Below are 15264 nucleotides of genomic sequence, written 5' to 3' on the forward strand. Positions count from 1 at the left end.
GCGAAGGCTGGTGGCTACAGCTCTGATTAGACCCCTAACCTGGGAACCTCCATATGCTGTAGGTGCAGCCCTAAAAAGCAAAAACCAACCAACCAACCCTGTGGTCTCCCTCTTGGGATAGGTTTTCAGTAGATTATGATAAACATACGGTACTAGAATCACATTCCTAAGAAGCAGCACATCGCTGACTTTGTAGCACTTTGTGCTCGTTTACATTTACCTTGTTAGGGCAGTGCTTCTTAAACTTGAGCTTTATGGTTTTCAGTGTCCTGTTAGACCCAAGTTAGGGACCTTGGCATCTTCATGTTTGTTTTCTCAGCACTTATTCAAATTCATCCTTGTCCAGCCTCTTATAAGATATTTGTAAACAAATAATGGCATATATTTGTAATACAGGCTAAGATTTAATAGCAGAGTCCTGTAGTGAATTTTGAATAGGAAAATTTAATAGAAACATCTAATAAAATAATGTCCATACCCTATTAAATTTTCCTTTGTGCTTTTTTTTTTTTACATTTTTAGTGATTTTTATTTTTTTCATTTATAGCTGGTTTATAGCGTTGTGTCAATTTCTACTGTACTGCAGGGTGACCCAGTTATACATACATATATACATTCTTTTTTCTCACTTTATCATGCTCCATCATAAGTGACTAGACATAGTTCCCAGTGCTATAAAGCAGGATCCTTTGTGCTTTTTCTTAAAACAGATTCTTGGCTACAGTGGGTCTGTGGAGCTGGTTGCTATGTGAGTCTTCATCCTACTCTTTATGGCTCGACCTTTTTTTTCGTTTTAGTCTTATGTGTTCACAGATTGGGTTTTCTAGCCTGGGGAAGTAGAATGTGCTACACCTGCAGTTTTATTAGTTACCTTATTGTCAATACCTTTTTTCCATTGAAAACAGGTTCTTAAAACAAAATCACTTATGTTCTTTTCTTTGAAAGATTGGTGGTAAAGAGTGGCTCAAATATATTGTGATAAAAATAATTTGATAAATTTTAAGATTTTGGTTTCTAATAAAAAAATAGAAAAGTCTTATTAGAAAACTTAGTAGTCGTAGAATTTGCATTTTACTCTAGATATAAAGAAAACGACTTTTTAAGCCAGCAGTTGAAGTTTGGTTGTTATGTTGGTGATTGTGAGAGGCTTTTTCTTTTCTTTTTTTTTTTTTGTTTGTCTTTTTGCCATTTCTTGGGCCGCTCCCGCAGCATATGGAGGTTCCCAGGCTAGGGGTCTAATCAGAGCTGTAGCTGCCAGCCTACACCAGAGCCAGAGCAACACAGGATTCGAGCCTCGTCTGCGACTTACACCACAGCTCACGGCAACGCCGGATCGTTAACCCACTGAGCAAGGCCAGGGACCGAACCCGTAACCTCATGGTTCCTAGTCGGATTCGTTAACCACTGTGCCATGACGGGAACACCTTTTTCATTTTTATGTTACTTAAACATAAGTGTCCTATTTCAAAATATATGTGCTTTCATACTCCCCAGTGTCCCATGATCATGCATGTCCCAGGAGTGACAGTGACAGAATTAGCATAACCCAGCCTTGATTGGGGTCTCCAAATCTAGCTTCTCTTCAGAATTCCCTGCTAAGTTTTTTAAAACTATCGATTCCTAGGCCTCAACCCACAGCTGTTGCATCAGAATCTCCAGAGACCTGTACGTTTTTTTAACCTGCTAATGAGTTCTACACACATGCAGTTTGGGGAACCACTCTGGGCTACTAGTTCTGAGTCTAACCAAAAAGAGCATCTCTCACGAGTATAACTGATTGAACTTGGAGAAGTTTCTCACGGGCAAGGTTGTCCCATATAACAGATGCTTGCTAGGTGTGTATTGTGTCCAAGGCATTGCAATGTGTCATGGGAATTTTAAAAGATGCGTAGGAGTATATAGATTTTACCATTACTGTCTCCAAAATACTTTGGACTGCTGGTACATGTGAGTCTCATTATCATGTCTTAAGTTTTTCAAGGGTCATAAGGCAATTCTTTTTTTTGCTTTTTTGTTTTTGTTTTTTGTTTTTTATGGCCACATCCTCAGCATGTGGAGGTTCCCAGGCTAGGGGTCCAATCAGAGCTACAGCTGCCGGCCTACACCACAGCCATAGCAGCCGCATCTGTGACCTACACCACAGCTCATGGCAACGCCAGATCCCTGACCCACTGAGCGAGGCCAGGGATCAAACCCCCATCCTCATGAATCCTAGTTGGGTTTTGTTAACCACTGAACCATGATGGGAACTCCATAATGCAGTTCTTAATCACAGCATTGATATACTGTAATTTGTAGTAGTGCTTTAAAAATTCATATTCTGGAGTTCCTGTTGTGCCTCAGCGGAAATGAATCTGACTAGCATCCATGAGGAACTCAGGTTTGATCCCTGCCTCACTCAGTGGATTGAGGGTCTGGCGTTGCTGTGATCTGTGGTGTAGGCCACAGATGCGGCTCGAATCTGGTGTTGCTGTGGCTACAGCTCCTATTTGCCCTAGTCTGGGAACCTCCATATGCTACGTGTGTGGCCATTAAAAGACAAATAAAATAACAATAATTAAAAAAAATAAAAATTCTTATTCACATGTGGTTTGAGGAACTAAGCTGGGTCTCTACATTTCAAGTTTTTTGCATTTATCTGGACTCTGCCATCTCCCACATGTTGTGTTTGTGTAATAGTTTATATATATATAAACACATATACACATACACTTGCAGCATGAGCATGTGAGGTTTCTGGGCTAGGGATTGAAACTGAGCCACAGCAGCAACCTGAGCCACTACAGTGACAACGCCAGATCCTTAACCCACTGTGCCACAAGGGAACTCCTATAATACTTTTCTTAATAATGCTGTTATAATCTCATGCTACTGGACAAGCTCATGCTATGAGGAAGTAGCACATTCAGTGGGATTGGATTCTCTTCCTGTCTTAGAGTGAATGGAAGAGCAGTTTAAACATCTTTAAAGGTGTTATAGACTTGGAGGAATTGTTTTGTGGGGATGTATTGGCATCGCATGTGGGTAATGAGGTGTCCCTTTTAGATTGCAGTATTTATTGGTTTAAGTGTTGGAAGTTCTTGGTCGGCTTTGTGCTCTTGTGTCACTAGGTGGAGATAGAGCATTGTTTGGTGGTATAGCCACAGCACAAAGAGGGAGTCCTGATTTCTTTTTACAAAAAAACTCTCCAGATATTTGATGAGTTTTATTTATACCCTATGGGAAGAAAAAAAACTTCTGAATTTAATATATTTCTAAATTTTTATTTTCTTTGTTAGTGTTTAAATTTAGTCCTACTTTAATATCTATTTTTCCACTAATCAACGCTCTTTAAATTTTTTTCTCCTCTTGCTAACGTTTCCTTTGGCTCTCCCTCTTTGTTTCGTCTTGTCAGAGAGATTCTGATGTCTCTCTTTGGTTCTTTTATAATGATTTAATTCTGAAAACTTAATAAAGTAAAAATTTTTTACTCTGAGATCAGATATTATGTAAAATTAAAATTTTGTAGCAATAGGAGGCAAAAGAACCAAAACTTAGAGTCTGAACACATCCTAGTCTTTCTTTGTATTATTTTAGGTGGACATTGTCAAATTTTAATATATTTAAATTCCGTCAGGCTTATTTTCTCCCCTTTGCTCTTTCCTTCCTTCTCTCTTTCTCTTACCTTTTTTAAGGTTTACACTATCAAATTTTAGCATATTTAGAGTCTCTGTCAGGCTTATTTTTCCCCCTTGCTTCCTTCCTTCCCTCTTTCTCTTACAACTTGAGTCTTAAACAGGCATCTATTCTAGGCAGAGTACTGATGTGGGGAAGATAAAAGAAGTCCAAGCCTGTCTCCAAAGAGCTGATAGCCAGTTTAGGACATTGCAGATCTGACTAGGGAGCATTTTAACCTAATTGGAATATCTCATCTTTAGAAATTATGAGGTGGACTTAAAAAAAAATCTTCTTGCTTTGGAAAGCAGTCTGGCTGTTCTTCAGATATTTAAGTGTGCAGCTACCATGTGATCAAGCATTTTTGTCTCCTGGCTATTTACCCAAGAGAAATTAAGACATATGTTCACATACACAGAAAAAACTTGGACATAAATGTTCACAACAGCATTATTCATGATAGCCCAAAAGTGGAAATGATCCAAATGTCCGCCAATGGATAAATGGATAAACAAAATGTGATATAGGGGAGTTCCCATTGGGCTCAGTGGAAATGAATCTGACTAGTATCCATGAGGACGCAGGTTCGATCCCTGGCCTCGCTCAGTGGGTTAAGGATCTGGCATTGCCCTGAGCTGTGGTGTAGGCTGCAGATGTGGCTCAGATCTGGCGTTGCTGTGGCTGTGGCATAGGCCGGCAGCTACAGCTCTGATTAGACCCCTAGCCTGGGAACCTCCATATGCTGCGGGTGCAGTCCTAAAAAGCAAAAAAAAAAAAAAAAGTGATATATTTTTACAATGTGATATTATTTCAGCAATAAAAAGGAATGAACTACTAGTGCATGCTGCAACATGGATGACCCTTGAAAACATGATGCTAAGTGAAAGAAACTGGTCACAAAAGGCCACATATTATATGATTCCATTTATATGAAATGTCCAGAATAACAAATCTATAGAGACAGAGTTGATTCATGGATACCTAGGGCCAGATGGGGAGTAATGACTGTTCATGGTTATGAAGTTTCTTTTTGGGGTGATGAAAATGTAAAATTAATTATGGTGATGGATGTACAACTCTGCGAATACACTAAAAACCATTGAATTCTATGTACACTTTAAATGGGTGAATTGTATGGTATGAGAATTATATCTCAATAAAGCAGTTTTTTTTAAAAAGCAAATAAAAAGGTTTAAAATGGCCATCATAAAAAAGTCTACACGTAATAAAGGCTGGTATAGAGAAAAGGGAACCCTCCTACACTGTTGGTGGGGATATAAATTGGTGTAGCCACTATGGAAAACAGTGTGGAGGGTCCTCAAAAAACTGAAAATCTCACTCCTGGGCATCTGTATGGAAAAGATGAAAACCCTAATTTGAAAAGATAAATGCCCCCTGATGTTCAGAGCAACACTGTGTAGAATAGCCAAGACATAGCTAAATGTCCATCAACATATGAATGGATAAAGAAAACGTGATATATATATTCAATGGAATATTACTCAGCCGTAAAAAGAATGAAATAACGACGCTTGTAGCTACATGGATGGACCTAGAGATTTTCATACTAAGTGAAATAAATCGGAGAAAGACAAATAGCATATGATATCACTTACATGTGAAACCTAATAAATTATAAAAATGAATTTATTTACAAAACAGAATTAGACTCACAGATATAGAAAGCAAACTTATAGTTACCAAAGGGGAAAGGGAGGGGCAGGGAAGAGTTTGGGATTAACAGATACACTTTACTATATATAAAATAAACAACAAGGACCTATTTTATAACACAGGGAACTATATTCAATATCTTGTAATAACCTATAATGAAAAAGAATCTGAAAAAGAATATATGTGTGTGTGCGTGTATATATATATATATGTATGTATATATAAAACTGAATCACTTTGCTGTATACTCGAAACTAACACAACGTTTTAAGTCAACTACAGTTTTTAAATAGCACAGCTAGAATTCCCTGGTGGTGCTGCATGTTAAGGATCCAGCATCATCACCGCTGTGACGTGGGTTCAGTCCCTGGTATGGGAGCTTCTGCATGCCACAGGTGTAGCCAAAAAAGAAGAAAGACAAAACAAAAAACAAACTCAAAAGCACAGAAAAACATTAGAAGGATTAAAAATGATCAAACCAAGGAATATTTATTGACCATCTAACAAGCATGTGATGAGTTACATGTAAGACACAAACCCTCACCTCAGATCGCTTACAGCTTAAGAGCAAAGGCACACATGCAGAAAGCTTTCTGAAATTATTCCCCATCTTTTGGGATATAACTTCCCGAATTTTCTCTTCTGGCTGTTTCTGTAATGGCTCTGATCCTCTTACCCTATATCCTTTTTTTTTCCCCTTTCAAAAGCGATTGCTCCTCAGACTTTGATAAATAACAGCCCCAACTTACTACCTTTAACTAACTTAAAGGACATTTTTTTTAATGGCCACACCTGTGGCAAATGGAAGTCCCCAGGGCAGGGATTGTATCTGAGTTGCAGCTGCAACAATGCCAGATCCTTTAACCCACTCGGCTGGGCTGGCAATCGAACCTGCGCCTCCGCAGCACCACCAGCCACCACAGTCGGATTCTTAATTCACTACGCCACAGCATGAATTCCAAAGGACATTTTTAAGCAAGAGTAGCATGTCCAGTAACTTAAATTGTGTGGCTTATGGAAACCCATTCATTCAGCCAATACCTGTTGATGTTTCATGGACAAATAATTGGCAAATCTTAAGACTGTTGGCATTATTATTTTTGAAATTACAACAAGTATCTCTTTGGCACAATTTAATAAGGTTGCACAGTGTTCAGAAGTATAGTCTTGAGTTTAGAGATTTTCATGAAAAATGCCTTTTAGGAATATTTACAAGTTAAACAAAGATATGTTTAGTATAGAGCTGGCTGTATCGTCATTAGTACAGTATTTTGATATTGTTGTGGTTATTAAAACTAAAGAAAGAGATAGTTTGGTTCACTTGTAGTAGTTCTACTATAGCCAGAAAAAAGGCTATTTTTTTAAGGCAGTAATTAAGTAAGGTTACAAATGTCCTTGTTTCTTTGTTCTATTAAATCTGTCTATCTGTGAGTCCATACTGTTAGTGCAGCAGCTAAATTTTTTTCTCTCTTTGCAGATGCATATGAAACCGCCAAGATGCTTTGTGAACAGTATTATCTGGTAGCTCCAGAGCTGGAAGTTGAAGAATTCAATGGTAAAAGAAAAATAATTTTTACCTTAAATAGCCAAGAAAAGCTGACTGAAAAATTGATTATACCTGAGCTATAGTTCAGTGAGAACCTAAAATTATGCTGCTTTTTCATCTTTTCTATCTTTTTAAAACCTTTTCTGTATCTTTGGTCAGTGAGTTTTTAAACAGGAATATGTTATCTAATAGAATACAAGTTCTTAGAGCAGAAGTAATCAAGGTAGAAGATGTACAAAGATATAAATGAGCAGTTCTCAAAACAACAAATGCAGTCAATAAACATTTGGAAAAATGTTTAGCTTTACTAATCAAAGAAGTATAAACACAGAGAAATGACATTTGTATCTTTCAGAGTGGCAAATTAAAACATTTTAATGCTTTGATTTGGTGCCAAGAAAAAAACTCTCTCACCAACACTTATATATTTTGGGTATAAGTTTACATTGGTATAGCCTTTCTTCGGAAAAAAAAAAAAAAAGGCTGACAAAGTTCTTGCTCTTTGGCTCAGTAAATTCAATTAATAATGGTTATATTCTTTGATCCAGTAAATAAACTTCAGAAAGCTTATTATAAGAAAATAGAGATGTGCACAGATGTGTGTGTTAAGAATAATGATGATTGTGGCTTTCTCAACCCAAGTTTTCTACTGTAGAGGATTATGTAAATAAATTGCGGTATACTTGTAAAATAGAATACTATGCAGCCATTCAAAATAATGCTTTAAAGAATATATTTTTAAAATTTTTTATTATAATTGATTTGCAGTGTTCTATCAATTTAAAGAATAATGTTTGGGGAAAGTTGAATTTTTTTTTGAAACACAGGCTATGAAATTTTGCAATTGTGCAAGTTCATTGAAAAATAGGTTGAAGAATTTATAACACGAAAATACAAACAACAGCTCTCTGGATAGTGGAGTTTTAGCTAATTTTTACATGAGTTATATGAAACTATGTTTGCCTTTTACTTTTGTTTTTTTTTATTTGTAAGTTGAGAAAGAGACATGCTTAAGATTAAAAAAAAAAAAGTGAACCACTGCTTTCTCTCCCATACAGATTTTGTTTTTTATATAGTTAGGGTTGAAGCTACATGAGTTCTTTAACTTGTGTATTTCACTTCACCTTAAAGATCTTTGCATATTACTGTCATTTAGAGATTATCCATAGTATAGATTATCATAATTTAATCATTTCCCATTGGGTGAACATTTAGAATTTTCTAATTTTCCCATATTCCACATAATGAGCATGAAGGGGTGTGTGTGTGTGTGTGTGTGTGTGTGTGTGTGTGTTTGGAAGATAGGAAAATCTGTGAATGTATGAAAGTATTTCTGTAGGTTAGATTCTGAGAAGTGGAGCAACTGAGTCTTAGGGTAAGGGATCTCAGGGTATGGCATTAAAGATAAACCACATTCCCTCTCAAAAATATTCGAGAAATCTGTTTCTCTTATAATGGGATCAAAATGTGAAGGCTTTAGGCTGCTGTTGTAAAACAGTTGCCCCTACGTTTTACTAGGAGGTATGGAATCAAAGCTACTTTCAAAGTCTCTGAGAAGAATTGTACCCCTATTTTGAATAAATACACCACCAACACCACGTGGATTTTGCTTGAGTATTCTTGAGTAGAAGCATTTTTTTTTTTTTTTTTGGCTATACCCATGGCATATGGAAGTTCCTGGGCCAGGTGTTGAATCCAAGCCACAGCTTTGACCCACACTGCAGCTGCAACAGCACCAGATCCCTTAACCCACTGCTCTGGGCTGGGGACTGAACCTGCACCGCCACAGAGACAACGACAGATCCTTAACCTGCAGCACCACAGTGGGAACTCCAGAAGCATCTTGATATTTTGATTCTTCCTACTGGCTTGGCAGAGCCTGACCTCACTGACCAGATTTCTGTTGGTCAAACATGGAACTTAAACTCACCAGTAATAATTAATTGCTCTTTTGCATGAATGGCAGCTCTACTCACTCTGAAGCCCAGAGTGGCGAATCTGGTCTTGCTGATTCCTGGGTGCCAGCTGGGTCAGCACATTCCTTCCCAGAGAGGCTGTCAGGCCGAGCAGTACACCCCACCAGGGGAGAAGCTTTCCACCTCTTTTTGGCACTATCTCATGCATGATTTTTGAAGCCTCCTTTCCCTTCACTAAGAGAAATGAATGCTGGTGGTTATAGGTAGCGTCTAGTTTCAGGTAGCGTCTAGTTTCCTGTTGCTTTGGGCGATGTGTCCATGATTTCTGTTTATTACTTCTTGAATGCCAAAGCTCTTTGCACGTGCACTTAAGGACCGCACTTGGTCTCTTAACAACTTAGCTCGGTGTTAGAGACGCACGTGGGAGGTTGGTCCTGAACCCCTTAAGCGGACACTGTGCCACTGTGTAATGGCACAGCTCCAGGTTGTGTAGATTCCGTGTGAGTTAGCATCGCCTCCACTTTCAGGATGCTTCTGGCACGCGAGGGCATCTTTAACGGTAATCAGTGGTAGAGCTCGCTGCCCTCTTCTCTGCGCTTCAGAGGACTGAGGTGCCATTAACCGCAAAGAACGGTTTGTTGCTACCTGAGAATTTACGTTCTGTTAGTTTGACCCATCACCTCGTTTTCTGAGTTTTGGATTTTTTTTCCTTTCCCAATGTAGACCCCTGAGAAAGCAGTAAATAGGATTATGTAGAATGTACTTTGTGAACGTCGTCAGAATTACCAGTCATCACTGGAATTCTGAATGTTGGGGGCTAGCTACAGTCAACTTTCTTTTTTATCCTTTTTGTAACACATTTAACAGAACATTAAAAATAACAGAATTTTATTTGCCTCCCACTGGGTTTCAGATCTTTGTGCTTAGATACCTGTGGCAATGCATGTGAGTTGCCCCAAAGACAGGTAGGTGGCCATTCCATCATGTTCTCATTTCAACATTGCCATTCTCTTGAGAAATGACTTGCCAAAACATTAGGCAAATATTTTTGCCTTACTTTTTTTGCATCCATGTGGTAAGGTAACATGGCTTAGGGGAAAGATGTGAACTTTGTAGCCGGCCAGCCAGGCAGTGGAAATCCGGATTCAAGTCCTTTCGCTTCTGACACTCAGCTGCCTCGTCTGTAAGCTTACCTTGGGAGGTGATCAAAGGGTAATGTTTCTGAGGCTGCAAAGAGAGCACCAGGCACATGCTCGAAATTTAATAAAAGGTGGCTACTGGAAGTCAGGGCTGACCTGAGAAGGAGAAGACTCATGGTTACCAATTGCATTTTTTTCATCCTTTCTAAATTAGTCTCTCTTGTCAAGAAGTTGATTCATAGCTTTAAGGAAAAGTAAAAATTTCATTTCGCAGTATGTACACTTGTTAAAAGAGGGTTTAATAGAAAAGGTATGCAGCTATCTTGGGATCTTTTACCTCTCGTTTCCTCATATTGGATACTTTTGGGCATATTTTTGGTCAAGCGGTGCTATACAAGAATCAAGAAGCCATTGCTAGTAGCTATGTTAGCACTGTAGAATTTAATTTTTTAGTAATATAATAGCCAACATTTATTGACTGCTTACTATGCAGAAGGCTCTGTGTAAACTAGTTTATCACTATTATCTCATTTAATCCTTATATGAACCCAATGAGAGATATTCTGTGCCCATTTCAGAAATGGATTGCCAGAGGCCCAAGTGGGTTAAATTCCTATTAACGTACAGCCCTCCCTCCATGTCTGTAAGGGATTGGTTCTAGGACCCTCCATGAATACCAGAATCCATGGTTGCTCAAGTCCCTTATATAAAATACATCCAGACCTCCATATCCGAGGCTTCACATCTGCAGATTCAACCAACTGTGGATCAAGTTTCTCTTACATTTCTCTTAAATGAATTTTCTGCTTAGCCACCATTTTTTTTCCATTCTTAGAGAAAATCCCATCTGAAAATAAAGTTCTTTTTATCCTGTGTAGAGTTCTGTTGGCATTTATTAAATGTCATTTCAACTAATGGTATTTGGAGCAATGACTGTGCAAATAGGGACTTTATTATATTTCTTGAGTCTTGAGCATGAAAAACCTGGGCCATTTTTTCCACTGACTTTTAAAATGCAGCCTTAGATGGTAAACTCTTATTCCATTTGTGTCTTATTTTAAAAAGCCAGCAAACATCTATTAAGGGTCCACTACATAAAAGCCTCTAGACCCAGGATTAGGGGAAGCATCATGGATAAAAACACTTGACATGGTTTTAAAAGGAAGGCACAGCATCTAAACTACAACATTCTCAAAGAAAAGCATGGGTAATTGAGCAAGCCTTCAGATGGCTCCTAGAGGATGCTGGGTGAACTGAAAAACAAGCAAACAAAACAAAAATAAGATATTTTAATTTCCCTGAGATTTGTAATGAAAAGTTTGAATTCAGAAGGCTATTTATATAACTAATCGTGCCTTCTGGTACAAGACAGACAAAGCTTTCAGCATGCTCCCGAGGCTCTATTTAAAAGGACAACCCACAGAATGGGAGAAAATCCTTGCAAATGAAGCACCCGACAAAGGGTTAATCTCCAAAATATACAAACATCTCATGGAACTTTATATCAAGAAAACAAAAAACCCAATCAAAAAATGGTCAGAAGAGCTAAATAGACATTTCTCCAAAGAAGATAGACAAATGTCCAAAAAACACATGAAAAGATGCTCAGCATCACTAATTATTAGAGAAATGAAAATCAGAACCTCATTGTCCAGTCAGAATGGCCATCATCAAAAAGTCTATAAACAACAAATCCTGGAGAGGGTGCAGAGAAAAGGGAACCCTCCTACACTGTTGGTGGGAATGTAAATTGGTGCAGCCACTATGGAGGACAGTATAGAGGCTCCTAAATAAACTAAAAATAGGGCTATTGCATGATCCAGCAATCCCACTCCTGGGCCTATATCCAGAGAAAACCTAATTCAAAAAGATTCATGCACCGCAATGTTCATTGCAGCACTGTTTGCAATAGCCAAAACACGGAAGCAACATAAATGTCCATCAACAGAGGACTGGATGAAGCAGTTGTGGTACATATGTGCAATGGATTATTGCTCAGCCATAAAAAAAATGAAGTAATGCCATTTGCAGCAACATGAATGGACTTAGAGATTATCATACTGAGTGAAGTAAGAGAAAGACAAATATCACATTATATGACATATGTGGAATACAATAAAATGGTACAAAAGAACTTAAAACAGAAATAGACTCAAAGATTTGGAAACCAAACTTACGGCTACCAAGGGGGAAATGTGGGAGGGAGGGATAAGTTAGGAGTATGGGATTAACATATACACACTATTATATATAAAATAGATAAGTAACAAGAACCTACTGTACAGCACAGGGAAGTCTACTCAATATTCTGTCATAACCTATATGGGAAAAGAATCTGAAAAAGAATGGAGACATATTATTTGTATTATATATATCTGATTCACTTTGCTATATACCTGAAACTAATACAACATTGTAGTCAGTCAACTATACTCCAATAAATTATTTTAAAAAGACAACAAAGGAATACAAAGAAAAACAGCAAAGAAACTAGGGGATTCATCAGTGGGCCATGGATCCCACCTCCTGCCAAAGGGTAACCAGATAGAAGTACACTGGCTAAATAATGGGACAAAGCAGAAGAAGCCACAAAACAAGAGGCTGCAGTAGAAATGGGTCCAGATTATCCTGCAAGAACCCTGGGAGCAGAGCTGGGAGGTACAAAGGACTGTGTCGGGAAGTCAAAAGATAGAGATTAATTGAAAGCTGGTCTCAGAAACATTGTAAATCAACTCTGCTTGAATAAAAAAAAATTTAAAAAGAAAGCTGGTCTCATGTGTGGAGTAAGAATGGGTGATGGGGGAGCAGCTTAACTGGCTGATCTCTGCCTGCAGGACAGCCATGAGCATTTCTCCCCTGGGCAAGAATCAAAATCAGTGTTGTTTCTTTAAGAAAACCCTGGGAAAAACTCAGGCTGATCATGTGAGTGTCATTATCCCCACGTAAAGCCCTCTTCATTCAGGCATTTGGAGGACCCTCCGGTCAGAGGCCAGCTTGCTGTCTGCTCATCCTAAAGCCAGTAGAAAAGTCTTGACCAGGTACATAGAGCTCCAAGTCAGCCTTCTTCCTTAGGGGAGAGCCACAGCGGGGAGTGAGCACCAGCTCCCTCCAGTGGATAATCCAGTTCCTCATTCTTCAACAAGAATATTACGACCAAGGTGTCTCAGACCTCAGGCGAAAACCAGCAGCAGGGAAGAAAACCTGATTAGCCTTAAGTTTTTCAGCTGTGCTGTCATGGTCAGAAGATTCCCTCCCCACCTGCTTTTCTAAATGCGGAAAGGAAATGATTTCACACCACAATTCTGTCCCTCTAGCTAAACCTCCAGTCAGGTGACTCAGAGGTATAAGGATTGAGAGCTGTATCTCCTATGCACGCCTTTCTCTGGTGGCTTATGTGACTGCCCTGACGGTGTGTGTGATAACATTCTTGGAGTTCCCATCGCAGCTCAGCAGTAATAAACTCGACTTGTATCCATGAGGACACGGGTTCAATCACTGGCCTTGCTCAGTGGGTTAAGGATCTGGCATTACCATGAGCTGTTGGTGTAGGTTGCAGACGTGGCTCGGATCCTGAGTTGCTGTGGCTGTGGTGTAGGCCAGCAGCTGTAGCTCCAGTTCGATCCCTAGCCTGGGAACTTTCATATGTGCTGCATGTGCAGCCATACAAAGCGGAAAAAAAAAAAAAAGCATTCTAGAAGTTCAGTCAAAAACAATTTGAGGATGATGGATGTGCAGCATGTTTGGAAAGCAGTCAATCCTAATTTGAAAAATCCTAATGAATGGATCTCATGCAATAAAAAGAGGCTGAAGTTCTTAGTGACGTGGTGAGGAAAGCCTGTTAGAAATTCCAGGGAATATATCAAACTGTTCTTCAACCAACCAACAACAAAAAAAGCAAAAGAAAGAAAGACATGGTCCAAATTTTGGAAACCTAAAAAGGGTAGCATGTTTTTGAGCAGTTGGAGGTAGGCAAAGTCAATCCATTTCTCCTTAAAGCTGAGAACATTCTCCTTCAGGTGACACATGAATCATGATGCATTGGAGTCATAGGGAAGGAACTGTCATCCTGGCATACTCCTGTGGCCACTCTGCAGTGAGCAATGTTTACCTAGTTTTATCACCAACATGTTTGATGTTCAGCTTTTAAAAGAGCATATAGTCAAGAGTTCCCGTTGTGGCACAGCGGAAACAAATCCGACTAGGAACCATGAAGTTTCGGGTTCGATCCCTGGCCTCCCTCAGTGGGTTAAAGATCCGGCGTTTCCGTGAGCTGTGGCCACGGACGCGGCTCGGATCTGGCGTTGCTGTGGTTGTGGTGTAGGCCGGCAGCTACAGCTCCAATTAGACCCCTAGCCTGGGAACCTCCATATGCCAAGGGTGCAGCCCCCCCCCCCCAAAAAAAGCCTATAGGCAAAGTACTGAAGAGTTCATTAGGGTTACAGAACCAGATATACATAACATCAGCTGAAAGGCGGAAGAAGAAGTGGTATTGAGTGGCTGCCTCTGTGAGTGGACTTGGGAGTAGATGGGAAAGGGTTAGAGGGACTTTTACCTTTCTTCTTTTAAGAAAATGTTTAAATATCCTTTGTACATTAGTCCCCACTTTTCCATGGGGGAGGCATTCCCAGACCCTCAGTGGATGCCTGAAGCCACCGTTGGTGCCAAATCTTATCTGTATTTTGTTTGTATCCTATACATACATACCTATGGTAGTTTTTTTTAATCAGTTAGATACAGAAAGATTGATAACAATAATAATAAATTGGAACAATCATAACAAAATATACTATACTATATGTTATGTGAATGTGGTCTCTCTCCTAAAATATCGTACAAATGTAATAATGCCTTTTCCATCTTAACTAGGCACTCACCACACACTGCAGCCAGTGCGATACCTTTGCAGTTGGAAGTGGGACAGCAAATCGAGCACAGATTCCTTTTTCCTCCTTTACAGTTTCACAGACAGAAGATCATTCTTACTCTGGATCTTAGCAACCTCAGCATATGATTTTTTTTTCCCCTTGCTTTGTTAAGTTGAGAACGTTCTCCTTTTCACTTAAAGGAAGCACTTCACAGCTTCTCTTTGGTGTATCTGAATATCCAGCATCTCTCTTCTTGGCCTTTGGCGCCATTATTAAATAAAGTAAGAATCACTTGACTACAAGCACTGCAACACCAAGACAGTGGATCTAACTACCGAGTTGGCTACTGAGTGTCTAACAGGCAGGATCTCTCAGACAAAGGGATGATTGATGGATCAGGAGGGTGCAGGATTGCATCACACTTCTCAAAACTTAGAAATTGTTTGTTTCCAGACGTTTCCATTTAATAC

The 15264-nt window shown here is 39.1% G+C and overlaps 1 protein-coding gene across 5 annotated transcripts in view; it reads left to right on the top strand.

Moving 5' to 3' along the window:
- PDK3 (pyruvate dehydrogenase kinase 3) overlaps positions 1-15264 on the top strand; it is a 114318-nt gene that overhangs the window by 74235 nt on the left and 24819 nt on the right. For all 5 annotated transcript variants that reach the window (XM_047763959.1, XM_047763961.1, XM_047763960.1 and 2 more), the window contains one exon: positions 6806-6883. In XM_047763959.1, the coding sequence (XP_047619915.1) occupies positions 6806-6883 (78 nt within the window). The remainder of the gene's footprint in view (positions 1-6805; positions 6884-15264) is intronic.

Source organism: Phacochoerus africanus, chromosome X (genome assembly GCF_016906955.1).
Source record: "Phacochoerus africanus isolate WHEZ1 chromosome X, ROS_Pafr_v1, whole genome shotgun sequence".
NCBI lineage: Eukaryota > Metazoa > Chordata > Mammalia > Artiodactyla > Suidae > Phacochoerus > Phacochoerus africanus.